Raw genomic sequence first — 14053 nt, forward strand, 5'->3', positions numbered from 1 at the left:
AAAAAAAAAAAAAGAAAGGGTTCTGTAGCCCTCTACCCTCACCAAGCTAAGCTTCAGGGTTGGGGAACACAGAAATCCCAGAGAGTTAGGGCAAACTAAGAGTAGAGTGGGGCTGTGCTTTTTTTTTTCTTCAGTATAACTCTAGGAAGATGACAAAACCTGAGAAGAAATGCCTGTGAAATATATATAGACAGGTAAGACCTTAAACAGCTTCACAATTTCCCTTGTTCCAACACATTGTGCAACTGAGCATGGTGGGATAAAGCACAGAGAACCAGCATACCTGAATAGGCCCTGAGGACTGGTATGAGGAGCAGCTCACCAACTATCTATGTGGACAAATAACTGAATACCAATCGAAATGATGAAAAGTCTCAGAGGATAGATGACTGAGAAACAAATGTCCCTCTCTACCACATGGTACTATATGGGCACCCCCAAATTTACATACAATCCCAGGGAAAGAAGAAAAATTCCTAAATTTACTGAGATAATTTCTTCCACACTAGCAGAATGAAGGCTTTAAGATATAAAGATATAAAAAAGATATAAAAATATAAAAAATATAAATATAAAGATATAAAACATCTTAAAAATTAAGAATTTTTAACATTTTAAGACATAAAAATCTTGTGCATACTTGAGTTTGTTGACTAAAATCACTCAGAATCATATATTCTACAAAATTTATCAGAGTACGAGAAAACCACACAGAAGGGACAGAAAAGAGATTCAGCTACCATAAGTAGAGCCATGCAAGGTGAAAACATTAGAAATTGCTCAGTGACCTGCTGTACAACTATAAATATAAAAAGAGGATTCAACCACAATACTAGGACCAAGCTCAGTTTATCACCTAGTTTGTTTATTTAGTCTAGATAGTTCTTGCTTTTTTCAATGATGTATATGGTTAGAAAACCTACACGAGGCCTATGAAAAAATACTGTCAAACAAAGAAAAGGGAACATGAAAGATGTTAAAAGGAACAGCCTATCTCTGAAAATGAACTCTAGAGAATTCAGATGAAAATTTCAGAAAACTATTTGGTATTCTCAACAGAACCAAGAAAATATGGTCTCAGTGAAAGAGGAAGATACAGTCATAAAGAAAGAACAGGCCATGTTAGAAATTCAAGAAATGGGGTGAATTAAATAGAAAAAATAAATAAGGGGGAAAGGAGCAATGGCTTAGATAATGAGAGACTCAAAGGAACTAGAGATTAGAGGCAGGACAGGGAAGAACTGATACTTCAGAAGTCAAATTGTTTCCTAATACAGGAAACAAACATAAATTGAGGGGGTGGGGGAACAAATATTAAAACAATTAGAGAAACGAAGAACAGAGGGCCAACAAACAAATAATAAGTATGCCCAAACAGAAATCAGAATAAGTGACCAAAGATATCATAAGGCTTTCCTGGTCTAAAGAAATAGACTGGTGCATATAGATCCAAATGGTTGCACTGACAAAACTGTAAATCATAAGGATCAAGAAAATGCCAGAGTCCTGGCAAGGGGGAAAATATATGCATAAATACATATACTATATATTTAGGTAGAAATCTAGGCATAGATAAATGGAACTGTGATTATCCCCATTTCACAGATAACAAAAGTGTGACACAGAAAAATTATGTTGTTTGCTAGGATCCCAAAATAATAAGTGGTGGTACATGATTAAAACACAGGTCTGCCTGATGAAAACCAGTAGGGGTAAATGCAAAGAATGTTATTTGGATCCAAAAATCTAAGTGCACTTGCAAAGAATGAAGTAAAAAAAAAAAAGTGAAAGATTTTAATGACTAGTGAAGTCACTAAAGCCTATAATACAATGTGACTATCAAATAAGCTGACTTTAGAGTTCATTAATGACACCTACAATTAGACAAGAAATAGTCCTTTACACAGGTCAAGTTACACATTAGATTACCTAATACAGATCTGGACTCCTAAATATAACAATAATATTCAAACAGATCAACCAAAATAACAAAAGTACAAAGAATCTTGAAACATCTAGGCTGAAGAAGACAAGATTCAGAAAGGACAAGTAACCACCTTTAAAAATCTAAAGAGATAAAAAAGTGCTTAGACTTTTTCTGTATGCCTTAAGGAGAAGAAATATAATAAGAAGAGAGAAACTACAAAGAGATTTCAATATAAGAGATTTCAACAGGGAATTCCCTGGAGGTCCACATTTTCACTGCAGGGGGCCCAGGTTCCACCCCTGGTGGAAACTAAGATCCCGCAAGCTGCGTGGTGTGGCCAAAAAAACAAAAAGAGAGAGAGAGAGAGATTTCAACATAAAAATCAGAGCTGTGCTTAAATGACAGCCTCGGGGTTAGTGGGTTTCCAACACTGAATATGTTCAAACACAGGAAAGAGACTACCACTTGGTAGTCACAAAGGAAATTATTAATTTCCTATAAAAGAATTAAAGCAATGGATATGTAAATAGACCAAAAAGCTTTAAAGTCCTTTTCAACACTAAGTAATTTAGATTAAGGAATAAGGCTACAGAAAAAAAAAAAATGTATGCAGTACTTCAAATGGCAGGCTAAAGAATTCCAATGTACTTAATGTGAGCAATAGACAGCCATTTAAAGGTTTGTTTTTTTTTTAAGGTACATCTAAGAACAAATTTATTCTTTACTTATTCATTCATGAATTTATTTATTGCCTGCTATCTTCACAGACACTGTGCAAAGTGTTGAATATACTGAGTCAAATAAGACACGATCCCTTGCCTGCAAGCTTACAGTGAGATGTAGTAGGTACTCAGTATTTGTTGAAGGAATTCATAAATATATGGTAAAGGTATACTAAGGGTACTAAGTAAAGGAAGAGGAGTATCTAAGTCAGAGTGAAAAACTAGGGAATATTTCCCAAGGGTGGTAATAATTACTCTGAGTTTTGAAGGACAAATATGAATTAACAAGATGAAAAAGGAAGGAGGATCAGCCAATAAACATATGCAAAAACTCAGAAGTATAATCTGTTTAGGGGTTAACAAATAGTTCTCCATGAGCTTGTGTATGTGGGACATGTGAAAAGATTTGGCAAGGTGAAGGGAAGTGGCAAACACCATGCTATCCTGAAAATTATGGAAAGCCACTGAAAAAATTAGACAGTGACATTATTTGATCTGTATTTTGAAAAAGCATCCAGGACTCTGTTTTATGGTAATGACTAAATAATTCAGACCAACCTTCCTCCTAAAGATAAAAATCTGGAGGAATTTTTTGAATTATTGAAAGAATCAAAGATCTAAAAAGATAATGATGAATCATCAGGCCAAGAATAGGTTGAGGATTATAACTCAGAAAACCTAAACCAACTTCCAGTGTCAGTCAAGATGGAATAAGCCCACTATAGCCTTTCTCTCCCATTGATTACAACTAAAAACTCTGGATGAAATCCATAAAGCAACTACTTGAGGAATCTGAAAAGTAAGCAAAAGCAGGTAGATTGGGAAGAAAAGTAAAATCTTGAAGAAATGACTCATGTGAAGGCAAGTTTAGTTTTTTTGTTTAGTTTTTTTCCTACCTTCTCTCCTAGCATTACTAAAGTGTAAGGGCCCAGCAGAACTATAAAAGCAAAAGGAAATCCCTTTTTTTTTCTTTTTTTTTTTTTCTCTTCCAGCCCTGCCCCAAAGGTGGCTCCAGTAGTGGAGCTACAGCAGCCATGGCAGCAAGGACATATAAAACCCCAGGAGAAACTCCATGTCTCTCACCAAAGGACAGGAGGACGGGACCCCTGTAAGGCTGAGGGTGAAGGGGCGATGCTAGAGAGAGCTGGAGAAGGTGATTCCCTAATTATTTGTATGACTTGGCACAAGTCCCATAGGGAAAAGGGAGGATGTGCATGTACAAGATAGACCCAAGGCAAATATAGCAAATATAGCAAGTCCCTCTGAAATCACTATCCAAGTCCCAGAACTAATCTAATCTTGAGTGGAGCATACATGAAACAGACGCAGAGTAACATGGCAAAAGCTTTGAAAACTGAACTGATAATGGAACCCCAGCACACAAAAGGTAAGATAGAACTTGTGATCTAAACTTGAGTTGCATATCTGCTAAAATACAAACAAACAAACAAACATTTTCCATGGGATTTTTAACAGGACCCAGAATCTCACAACATGTCCAGGATATAATCTAAAATTTCTCAGCATTCAGAGAACTAGGAAAATGTCACATCACTCTAAGTCTCAAGCAAGCAATCAAAAATAATGAAGTACACAATGAGATAAACAATAAGAACTAGAATCTACAAAACAACAAACCACAGAAACAGATCCCAAGGGATTCCAGATACTGGCATTGCTGGACAAAAAATTTAATAAAACTAAGCTTACTATGCTCATGGAGACAAAAAAAAAAAAACGAGCTTAAAAATTTCTGCAAGGAATTTGAAACTCTAAAAAGTAACATTACAGATATTTTTTAAAGAACAGAACCAGAGAATACAAGAGCAGAAATTAAGGCCTAACAGATGAATTTAAAAACAGTTTAGAAACAGCTAAATAGAGAATTAGTGAACTGGAACAAAGCAGAAGAAATTATCCTGAAGGGAGCACAATGAGAAAAGAAGACGAAAGATACAAAAAAGGTAAGAAATATGGAAGGAACAGCACAGTGACCTCACTGCTATGACTTGAAAAGATTCAACAGGCTCTCATCTAAGGGATTTTGCATTTGCTGTTTCCTCTGCCTGAAATATTCATTCCCAAAATAGCTACATGATACATTCCCTCATTTATTCAGGTCTCTAATCAGATACCACTTAATCAGAAAAAAACTTCCCCAAATACCCTATCCCAAAATATTCTCTTTTGAAGCAGTTGTCATCACCCAACATGTACTTTATTTATTCATTTATGATATGTGTCCCTTTACAAGAGTGCATACTCCATAATAGCAGAAATTTTGTCTGTTTACTACTGTTTTCCCTCAGCATCTAGAACATTTCATGGCACATAGTAGGCACTTTTTAAAATGTTGAACGAATAAATAAAAGACAGAGAAAATCACAATAGCAAAAATAAAGGCTTACGGCAAGAATACCGATGGAGTTTACAGTAAATATAAGGCAAGTATTAAGAATTTTTAGGGCAAGAATATACAATGGAGAAAAGACAGTCTGTTCAATAAGTGGTGTTTGGAAAACTGGACAGCAACATGTAAATGAATGAAATTAGAACATTCCCTAATACACAAAAATAAACTCAAAATGGATTAAAGACCTAAATGTAAGGCCACAGACTACAAAACTCTTAGAGGAAAACATAGGCAGAACACTGACATAAATCACAGCAAGATCTTTTTTGATCCACCTCCTAGAGTAATGAAAATAAAAACAAAAATAAACAAATGGGACCCAATTAAACTTAAAAGCTTTTGCACAGCAAAGGAAACCATAAACAAAACAAAAAGACAACCCTCAGAATGGGAGAAAATATTTACGAATGAAGCAACCGACAAGAAATTAATCTCCAAAATATACAAACAGCTCATGTAACTCAATATCAAAAAAGCAAACAACCCAGTCAAAAAATGGGTGGAAGACCTAAAAAGCCTTTTCTCCAAAGAAGACATACTCATGGCTAAAAAGCACATGAAAAGAAGCTCAACATCACTAATTAAGAGAAATGCAAATCAAAACTACCATGAAGTACATTCATTCAACAAGTGATATGCTCAGGGCCAGGGATCCAGCAGTGAATAAACAGACAAAAATTTTAATCTCATAGAGCTTACATTCCATTGCGGGAGGAGGTAAGATAATAAACATCTCAAAAAAGTAAAATCTAGAGTTTGTCAGATAGTGATTGACTGCCCAGGAGTGAAACAATTCAGGGAAGAAGGACTTGAAGTGTCAGTAGGGGTTGGGGTCATCAATGTACAATACAGTGGCTAGGCTAGAACCTAGGGGAAGATGGTATCTGAATAAAGACCTGAAGGAGGTGAGGGAGCAGCACATGATGATGTTGGGGAGGGGTGGGAGCATCCCAGGCAGAGGGACCAGCAGGGACAAAGAACTTGAAGTGGGAGTAGGTCTGGAGAGTCTGAGGTGGCCAGAGTGGAGTCAATGAGGAGGAGAGAAGCAAGAGATGAGGATGGAAGAGTAGGCAGGGGCAGACATGAAAGGCCTTGTGGACCACTGTCAGGACTTTGACTTTTCCACTGAGTGTGATGGGAAACTGCTGGAGAATTAGGAGCACAGCAACAGTACAAGCAGACTTAGGCTTAACAGTATTATCTAGACCACCAATGCCCCAAAGGTGAGCAACAGACCTTTGGAAATGTGGCTGATGAGATGGAGGGACTGATTTTTCATTTTATTTCATTTTAATTAAATTTAAAACTCATTTCTTGATTCAGTGATTTGAAAACTTATAAGTGTGTTTGGAACAACTTGGGTATGTGAATCTATTTTTTTCAACTGTACATTTATGAGTTTTAAATATAGATCAGGTATTTCCAATAAAAATTTTACCATCTGAGGGCTTCCCTGGTGGCACAGTGGTTGAGAATCTGCCTGCCAATGCAGGGGACATGGGTTCAAGCCCTGGTCTGGGAAGATCCCACATGCCACAGAGCAACTAGGCCTGTGAGCCACAACTACTGAGCCTGCGCGTCTGGAGCCCGTGCTCTGCAACAAGAGAGGCCGCGATAGTGAGAGGCCCGCGCACCGTGATGAAGAGTGGCCCCCACTTGCCACAACTAGAGAAAGCCCTCGCACAGAAATGAAGACCCAACACAGTCAAAAATAAATAAATAAATTAATTAATTATAGTATCTTTAAAAAAAAACAAAAATTTTACCATCTGAAAGAAAAAAAAAACAACCTACCATGAGGTATCACTTCACACTGGTCAGAATGGCCATCAACAAAAAATCTACAAACAGTAAATGCTGGAGAGGGTGTGCAGAAAAAGGAACCCTGCTACATTGTTGGTGGGAATGTAAATTGGTACAGCCACTATGGAAAACAGTATAGAGGTTCTTTACAAAACTAAAAATAGAGCTACCATATGATCCACCACTCCTGGGCATATATCCGGAGAAAACCATAATTCAAAAAGATACATGCACCCCAATGTTCACTGAAGCACTATTTACAATAGCCAGGACATGGAAGTAACCTAAATGTCTATCCGAAGAGGAATGGATAAAGGAAATGTGGTACATATATACAACAGAATATTACTCAGCCAGAAAAAAGAATGAACTAATGCCATTTGCAGCAACATGGATGGACCTAGAGATTATCATACTGAGTGAAGTAAGTCAAACAGAGAAAGACAAATATTGTATGATATTGCTTATATGTGGAATCTAAAAAAAGGTACAAATCAACTTATCTACAAAACAGAAATAGAGTTACAGATGTAGAAAACAAACTTATGGTTACCAGGAGGTAAGGTGGGAGGAAGGGATAAAATGGGACATTGGGACTGACATATACAGACTACTATATATAAAATAGATAACTAATAAGGACCTGCTACATAGCACAGGGAACTCTACTCAATACTCTGTAATGGCCTATATGGGAAAAGAATCTAAAAAAGAGTGGATATATGTATATGTATGTGTAACTGATTCACTTTGCTGTACACCTGAAACTAACACAACATTGTAAATCAAATATACTCCAATAAAAATTTAAAAAATCATCATCATCATAATAATAATAGAATAAATAAAAGATGTTTTAGGAAAAAAAGAATCTACATGTCACATCAAGATATACTCTTTAGGGTAATTCTGTGGTGGTCCAGTGGTTAGGACTCTGTGCTTTCACTGCCAAGGGCACAGGTTCAATCCCTGGCTGGAGAACTAAGATCCTGCAAGCCATGTGGCATCGCCATAAATAAATAAATAAACAAACAAACAAACAAACAAACAAATATGAGGAAAAAAGATATACTCTTTAGTTCACTTAAGAGATCACCTAAAAATGTTTAAAAGGTTCTTCAAACCTCTCCCACCATCTGATATCTGACTTAGCTTAAAACTAAATGGAAGAAAGAACTAGCAGCCTTGTCTCTCTAGCCCAGGTTACTTTCTACAATGCAGTCCATATACTATCTCTCTACCCCATCCATATACTTTTCACCACTTTTTATATTTAGACAGAAAAGTTAATCTTGCAAGTTGAATAAACAGGGTATCATGGAAGAGCTGATAGTGGTGCAGTACATTCTGGAAGGTATATATAGTTGCAAAAGCAAAGTACTTTAGGCAGAGACCAAGAATAAAATAACTAGCAATACTGCATACTAGAAATAATAATAACAGCTAACATTTATTGAGCACTTTGCACTGTTTAAGCATTTTATATTTATTAACTACTTTAATTCTCAAAACAACACTGAGGTACTTTATTAACTAATAAACAGAGGGTCAGAGATTACATAAATTATTCAAATTATTCAAGGTCAAGCAGATAACAACTTAAAGTTTGAATTTGAGCACAGGGATATCTATCTCTTCAGTCCAAGCTCTTAAGCTGTGTGGTATCAATTAAAATTTGAAAAATAGAGGCTATCCTGAAAAAGCAGGTAGACAGTATTTCCCAACAGATTCTTGGCAGAAACAAACAACAAAGTAGACCTAATGGCAGATTAATGACAAAGACAAAAACAATTATTTTTGAAAATCAGATTATGTTTTTCATCAAAATGAAAAAAATTCCTACTTTACAATTAACATCAAAATATGCATAAAATAAAAACATGCACTTTCACATATATACTACAACCTTAATAGAATGTTTTAAAATAATGTTTCTTTAGAAGAAATTTGAGAATTCTATTTATAAATAAATACTACACTGCTATTCTTAAGCACTATGCTTTCAGCATAGCCCTCCATCAGTATTTTCTATTATGAACATGGCTATATATCATTCTTGATTCAATTTCCTGGTTGTTCCAAACAGAAGAGAAGGTTAGTCTCAAGATCACACTTTAATTGAAATGAGAATTAACCATAAATGCCAAGTAAATATATATCTTTTAAAATATATTACCTTTCAAAAAGCTTGAAGAACTTTTCAAAGCTCAAAGAACTGAGAATCTAGTTACTACTTATATAAAGAAATGGTATGAGACACATATAACTTGTTCAAATAAAAAATGGCTCCTGGGACTTCCCTGGTGGTCCAGTGGTTAAGAATCCACCTTCCAATGCAGGGGACATGGGTTCGATCCCTGGTCAGGAAACTAGGATCCCACATGCCACAGGGCAACTAAGGCCGTGCCACAACTACTGAGCCTGCATGCTCTAGAGCCCACGCACCACAACTAGAGAGCCCACATGCCGCAACTACTGAGGCTGCACACTCTGGAGCCTACGTGCCGCAACTAGACAGCCCATGCACCACAACTACCTAGCCCGCGTGCTCTGGAGCCCATGCGCCACAGGTAGAGAGAAGCCCGCATGCTGCAACAAAAAGACCCCACATGCCGCAATGAAAAGACCCCACATACAAAAACCAAAAGACCTTGCATGCTGCAATGAAGATCCCATGTGCCACAACTAAGACCCAACGCAGCCAAATAAATAATTTAAATTTTTAAAAAATTTTTGATTGGTTCCAAAAACTGAAAAGACAATTTGTTTCCCTCTCCACCCCCCCACCATTAAAGTAATAACAATAAATTGATAAAATCATATAAAATGAGAAAGATATTTACATTTCTTTGTCTTTTCAGCAGATCTGGCACAAGTTTCTTTGAGTAGATTACATAAATGCCTTGTAGCATTATTCCTGAAACAGAGGAAAGAGTTTGCATAAGTGTAATATATCTCAAAGCAAAATCATATATAAAAGTTATGAAACATTACTGTTACAATTTTAAAGAAATTCTTAAAACATCATAATATTTAATATATATCACATATCGTTCATAAGTGACTATAAAGGAAAAATTGGTTGACTGTACTATTAGCAAAGATGATTTAATAACTGCCTCCTTTTAAAGTGAAAAGCTCCTTAAAAGTTTCTACCCAAGTAGCTTTCAATAACCTTTTAGTAAACAGTTACAGATTCACCTAAGAAATAAAATGAGAAGAGAGGATTGGGATTTTCATTACTAATTACCCCAGAAATATTCTAGCTATCTTACCTTCAAAACATAAAATAAGTAATTTTCTGAAGAGTCATTAATTATGTGAATAAGACCTCTGATCATCTCACAGATGCAGAAAAAGCTTTTGACAAAATTCAAAATCCATCTATGATAAAAATTTTCAACAGAGTGGGTACAGAGGGAACCTACATCAACATAATAAAAGCCATATATAACAAGCCCACAGCTAACATCATACTCAACCCTGAAAAGCTGAAAGTTTGTCCTGTAAGATCAGGAACAAGACAAGGATGCCCATTCTTGCCACTGATATTCAACATAGTATTGGAAGTCCTAGCCACAGCAATAGACAAGAAAATAAAAGGCACTTGAATCAGAAAGAACAAAGTAAAACTGTCACGATTTGCAGATGACATGCTATTATATACAGAAAACCCTAAAGCCTCCACCGAAAAACTGTTAGAACTAATAAACAAATTCAGTAAAGTTACAGGATACAAAACCAACATACAAAAATCAGTTGTATTTCTGTACACTAATAATGAACTATCAGAAGAGAAATTAAGAATATAATTCCATTTACAATGGCATCAAAAAGAATAACACGCTTAGGAATACATTTAACCAAGGAGGTAAAAGACCTGCACACTGAAAACTATAACACACTGATGAAAGAAATTGAAGAAGACACAAATAAATGGAAAAATCTTCTGTGTCCATGAATTAGAAGAATTAATATTGTTAAAATGTCCACACTACCTAAATGGAGTCTGGTACCAATTCCAAATTTGGAAGGGGGTTCCTCACACCAACAAGCAATTCTGGGCACCACAGCTGAGGGTCCTACAATTCAATTCTGACACCATCTACCAGGAGATAGCATCAGACTTCATAAGTTAAGGGTTCAGTCCTATAAGACTGCTACCCTCCCCTTATCCCACCAACTTCAGATGCTTGTTGCAAGCCCAGGTTGTTACCTGTGGTTCTGTCCCACTGGCTATAAATCAGAGGTTCCCATGACCTCCTCCTTGGCTTCTATTAATTTGCTAGAATGACTCAGAGAACAGAGAAACAATTTACTTACTAGAGTACTGGTTTATCATAAAAGGATATAATTCAGGAACAGCCAAGTGGGAAAGATGCACAGGGCAAGATAAGAGGAAAGGGTGAGAATCTTTCATGCTCTCTCCGAGCTCATCATTCTCCCCAAATCTCCACATGTTCACCAACCAGGAACCTCTCGAACCCTGACCTCTCAGGTTTTTACAGAGGCTTCATTAGATAGTCATGACTGATTAAATCTTTAGCCATTGGCAACTGATTCAACCTCCAGGTCCTTGCCTGTCCCCAGAGGTTGGAAGTTCCAATCCTCTAACCACGTGGTTGGCTCTCCAGGCAACCGGCCCCTATCTTTGGTGGGGTCCAAAAGTCACCTCATTAGCATAACAAGACACCTTTTCACTCTCAACATTTAGAAAATTCCAAGGGTTTGAAGAGTTGTGAGTCAGGAAAGATGGATGAAAACTAAATATATACATGAAATATATTTTGGTCATCTGAATGACCAAATATATATATATATTTTCTTATAAATCACAATACCACACTACTGAAAGCAATCTACAAATTCAATGCAAGCCCACTCAAATTTCCAATGGCATTTTTCACAGAAACAGAACAAACAATACCAAAATTTGTATGGCATCACCAAAAACCCCAATTAGCCAAAGTATCTTGAGAAAGGAGACCAAAGCTGGAGGCATCACACTTCCTGATTTGAAACTACATTATAAAGCTATAGTAATAATATAGTTAGTAATATTATATATTTGAAAGTTGCTAAGAGAGTAGATCTTGAGGGTTCTTGTCAAAACAAAAAATCTGTAATTATATATGGTAATGGATATTAACTAGACTTATTGTGGTGATAATTTTGCAATATATACATATATCAATCATTACATTATACACTTAAAAATAATATAATGTTATATGTCAATTATATCTCAACCAAAAAAAATTTTAAAGGTCAATATAATGTAGTCATATCTTCCAAATCTCATTAAATGGTATTGAAAGTTAAAAAAAAAAAAAGACCTCTGGGTGTCTTGAAGTTGCTAACATATACACCAGTTTAAATTTTCCAATGTATAATTTTTCTGCAGAAATGAATTGTTACAGATTAACATTTTATAATAATTTTTAAGTCTAAATATTAGTTTAATGAAGAGCAAAAGCTGTAATATTACATAAACTACATCCTTTAACATTTTCAATAATCTAATAAATGAAAAGGTTAAGAAGTCACTGAAATCAAAGGTGGCTTTGTTTTGTTTTCAAAGCCTGTGACTATTCTCTACCACAAATCAGTAGTTCTCAAAGTATGATCCTTGCACCAGCAGCATCCACATCGCTTGTTAGAAGTACACATTCTTAAGTCTACTCCACTGAATCAGAAACTCTGGCAGGGGAGGAGAGGCCAACGACATGTGTTTTAAGAAGCTCTGCGGGTAATTCTGAAGCTTGCTAAAGTTTAAGAACCACTGTTCTAGACAGAGGAACTTTTTATTGTTACTGATTTTGTAAAATCAAAACAAGTAACTACAAACCTAATTCTTGGACTTCCCTGGTGGCACAGTGGTTAAGAATCTGCTTGCCAATGCAGGTAACACGGGTTGGCGCCCTGGTCCAGGAAGATCCCACATGCTGTGGAGCAACTAAGCCTGTGTGCCACAACTACTGAGCCTGCACTCTAGAAGCCGCAAGCCACAACTACTGAAGCCCATGCGCCTAGAGCCCATGCTCTGCAACAAGAGAACCACCGCAATGAGAAGCCCGCACACCGCAACAAAGAGTAGCCCCCCCGCTCACCGCAACTAGAGAAAGCCCGCGCGCAGCAACGAAGACCCAACACAGCCAAAATTAAATAAATAAAATAAATTAATTAATTTTTAAAAAAAGGATGATACTAAAGTTTTAAGCCAAAGTTAATGGAAGAATGATTGGGCCACTGGCAAAAACAGGAATTTGACAGTGAGAATTAGCTTGGAACTAAGTTGAGCCCTCTTCTGCAAGGGTTTCACCTAAAACAATAGTCAAACAAAAAGGTATACAATATACATAGGCAGTTGTAGATATAAGATTATCAGGTACCTTTATCAACACTAAGTAATGGCTTCCCCTGCCTGTCATTTTAAAAAGTGAGAAGTTACTAGTCAGTGACCACAGTTTGCCAAATGCAAGAATGTAAAATAGGTATGTCTTCCTTTTCTCCACAGCACCCAGATAGAATTCTATATATCAATTAATATTATACAACAGAAAGAGCATATTCAATTTTTAGAAATTATTTTAATAATTAGTTTGGAATAAAAAATAAATTTGTAAAGAACAAATTCATTAAATTATTACTTACTCTTTTATTAAATCTTTATTTTCTTGAATTCCTTCTTCTAATTTCAAACTTACTTTTTCATTTTCAAACTAATTTATAAGACAAAAGAACAGTTCATCACATTTTACTTAGCAAAATAAACATGAGTATATTCATTAAGCAGCATTTCTTTGCTAACATGCTATGATGGTCAATAAGAATTATTTTCTTTGAACACAAAGAAGAACTTTTTTTGTCACACTTATGGATATCCTATAAGAATATGGGTCTCACTTTCATCAGTCTAAAATTAGGTTTGCTGAATTATCTCCAAAATGTATCCAACAGTATTTTAGTGTGATATTATCGTCCCTAAGCATTTTGAAATGATGTTTTATCTTTCTCCTAACCCAATGCTGCATTTTCTCAAAATTTTTCTTTCACTATGCCATAAAATTGAAGAGAAACAGTTTCAAATTTAAAGTTTTATCTACAATGTCATTTTCTAATATAATAAAAAAGACATATCAAACAAAACATCATCAGTAACGGGAAACAATAAATATTAAAATTCTA

At 35.7% G+C, this 14053-nt stretch overlaps 1 protein-coding gene across 1 annotated transcript in view; it reads right to left on the reverse strand.

Moving 5' to 3' along the window:
- SYCP1 (synaptonemal complex protein 1) overlaps window positions 1–14053 on the reverse strand; it is a 145376-nt gene that overhangs the window by 125824 nt on the left and 5499 nt on the right. The window contains exons 7-8 of the mRNA XM_029229102.1: window positions 13520–13587; window positions 9709–9782 (exon numbers count right to left, since the gene is read on the reverse strand). Of these exons, the coding sequence (XP_029084935.1) occupies window positions 9709–9782; window positions 13520–13587 (142 nt within the window). The remainder of the gene's footprint in view (window positions 1–9708; window positions 9783–13519; window positions 13588–14053) is intronic.

This window comes from Monodon monoceros, unplaced genomic scaffold (genome assembly GCF_005190385.1).
Source record: "Monodon monoceros isolate NGI ecotype Baffin Bay Population unplaced genomic scaffold, NGI_Narwhal_1 Super_Scaffold_18, whole genome shotgun sequence".
Taxonomy (NCBI): Eukaryota; Metazoa; Chordata; class Mammalia; order Artiodactyla; family Monodontidae; genus Monodon; species Monodon monoceros.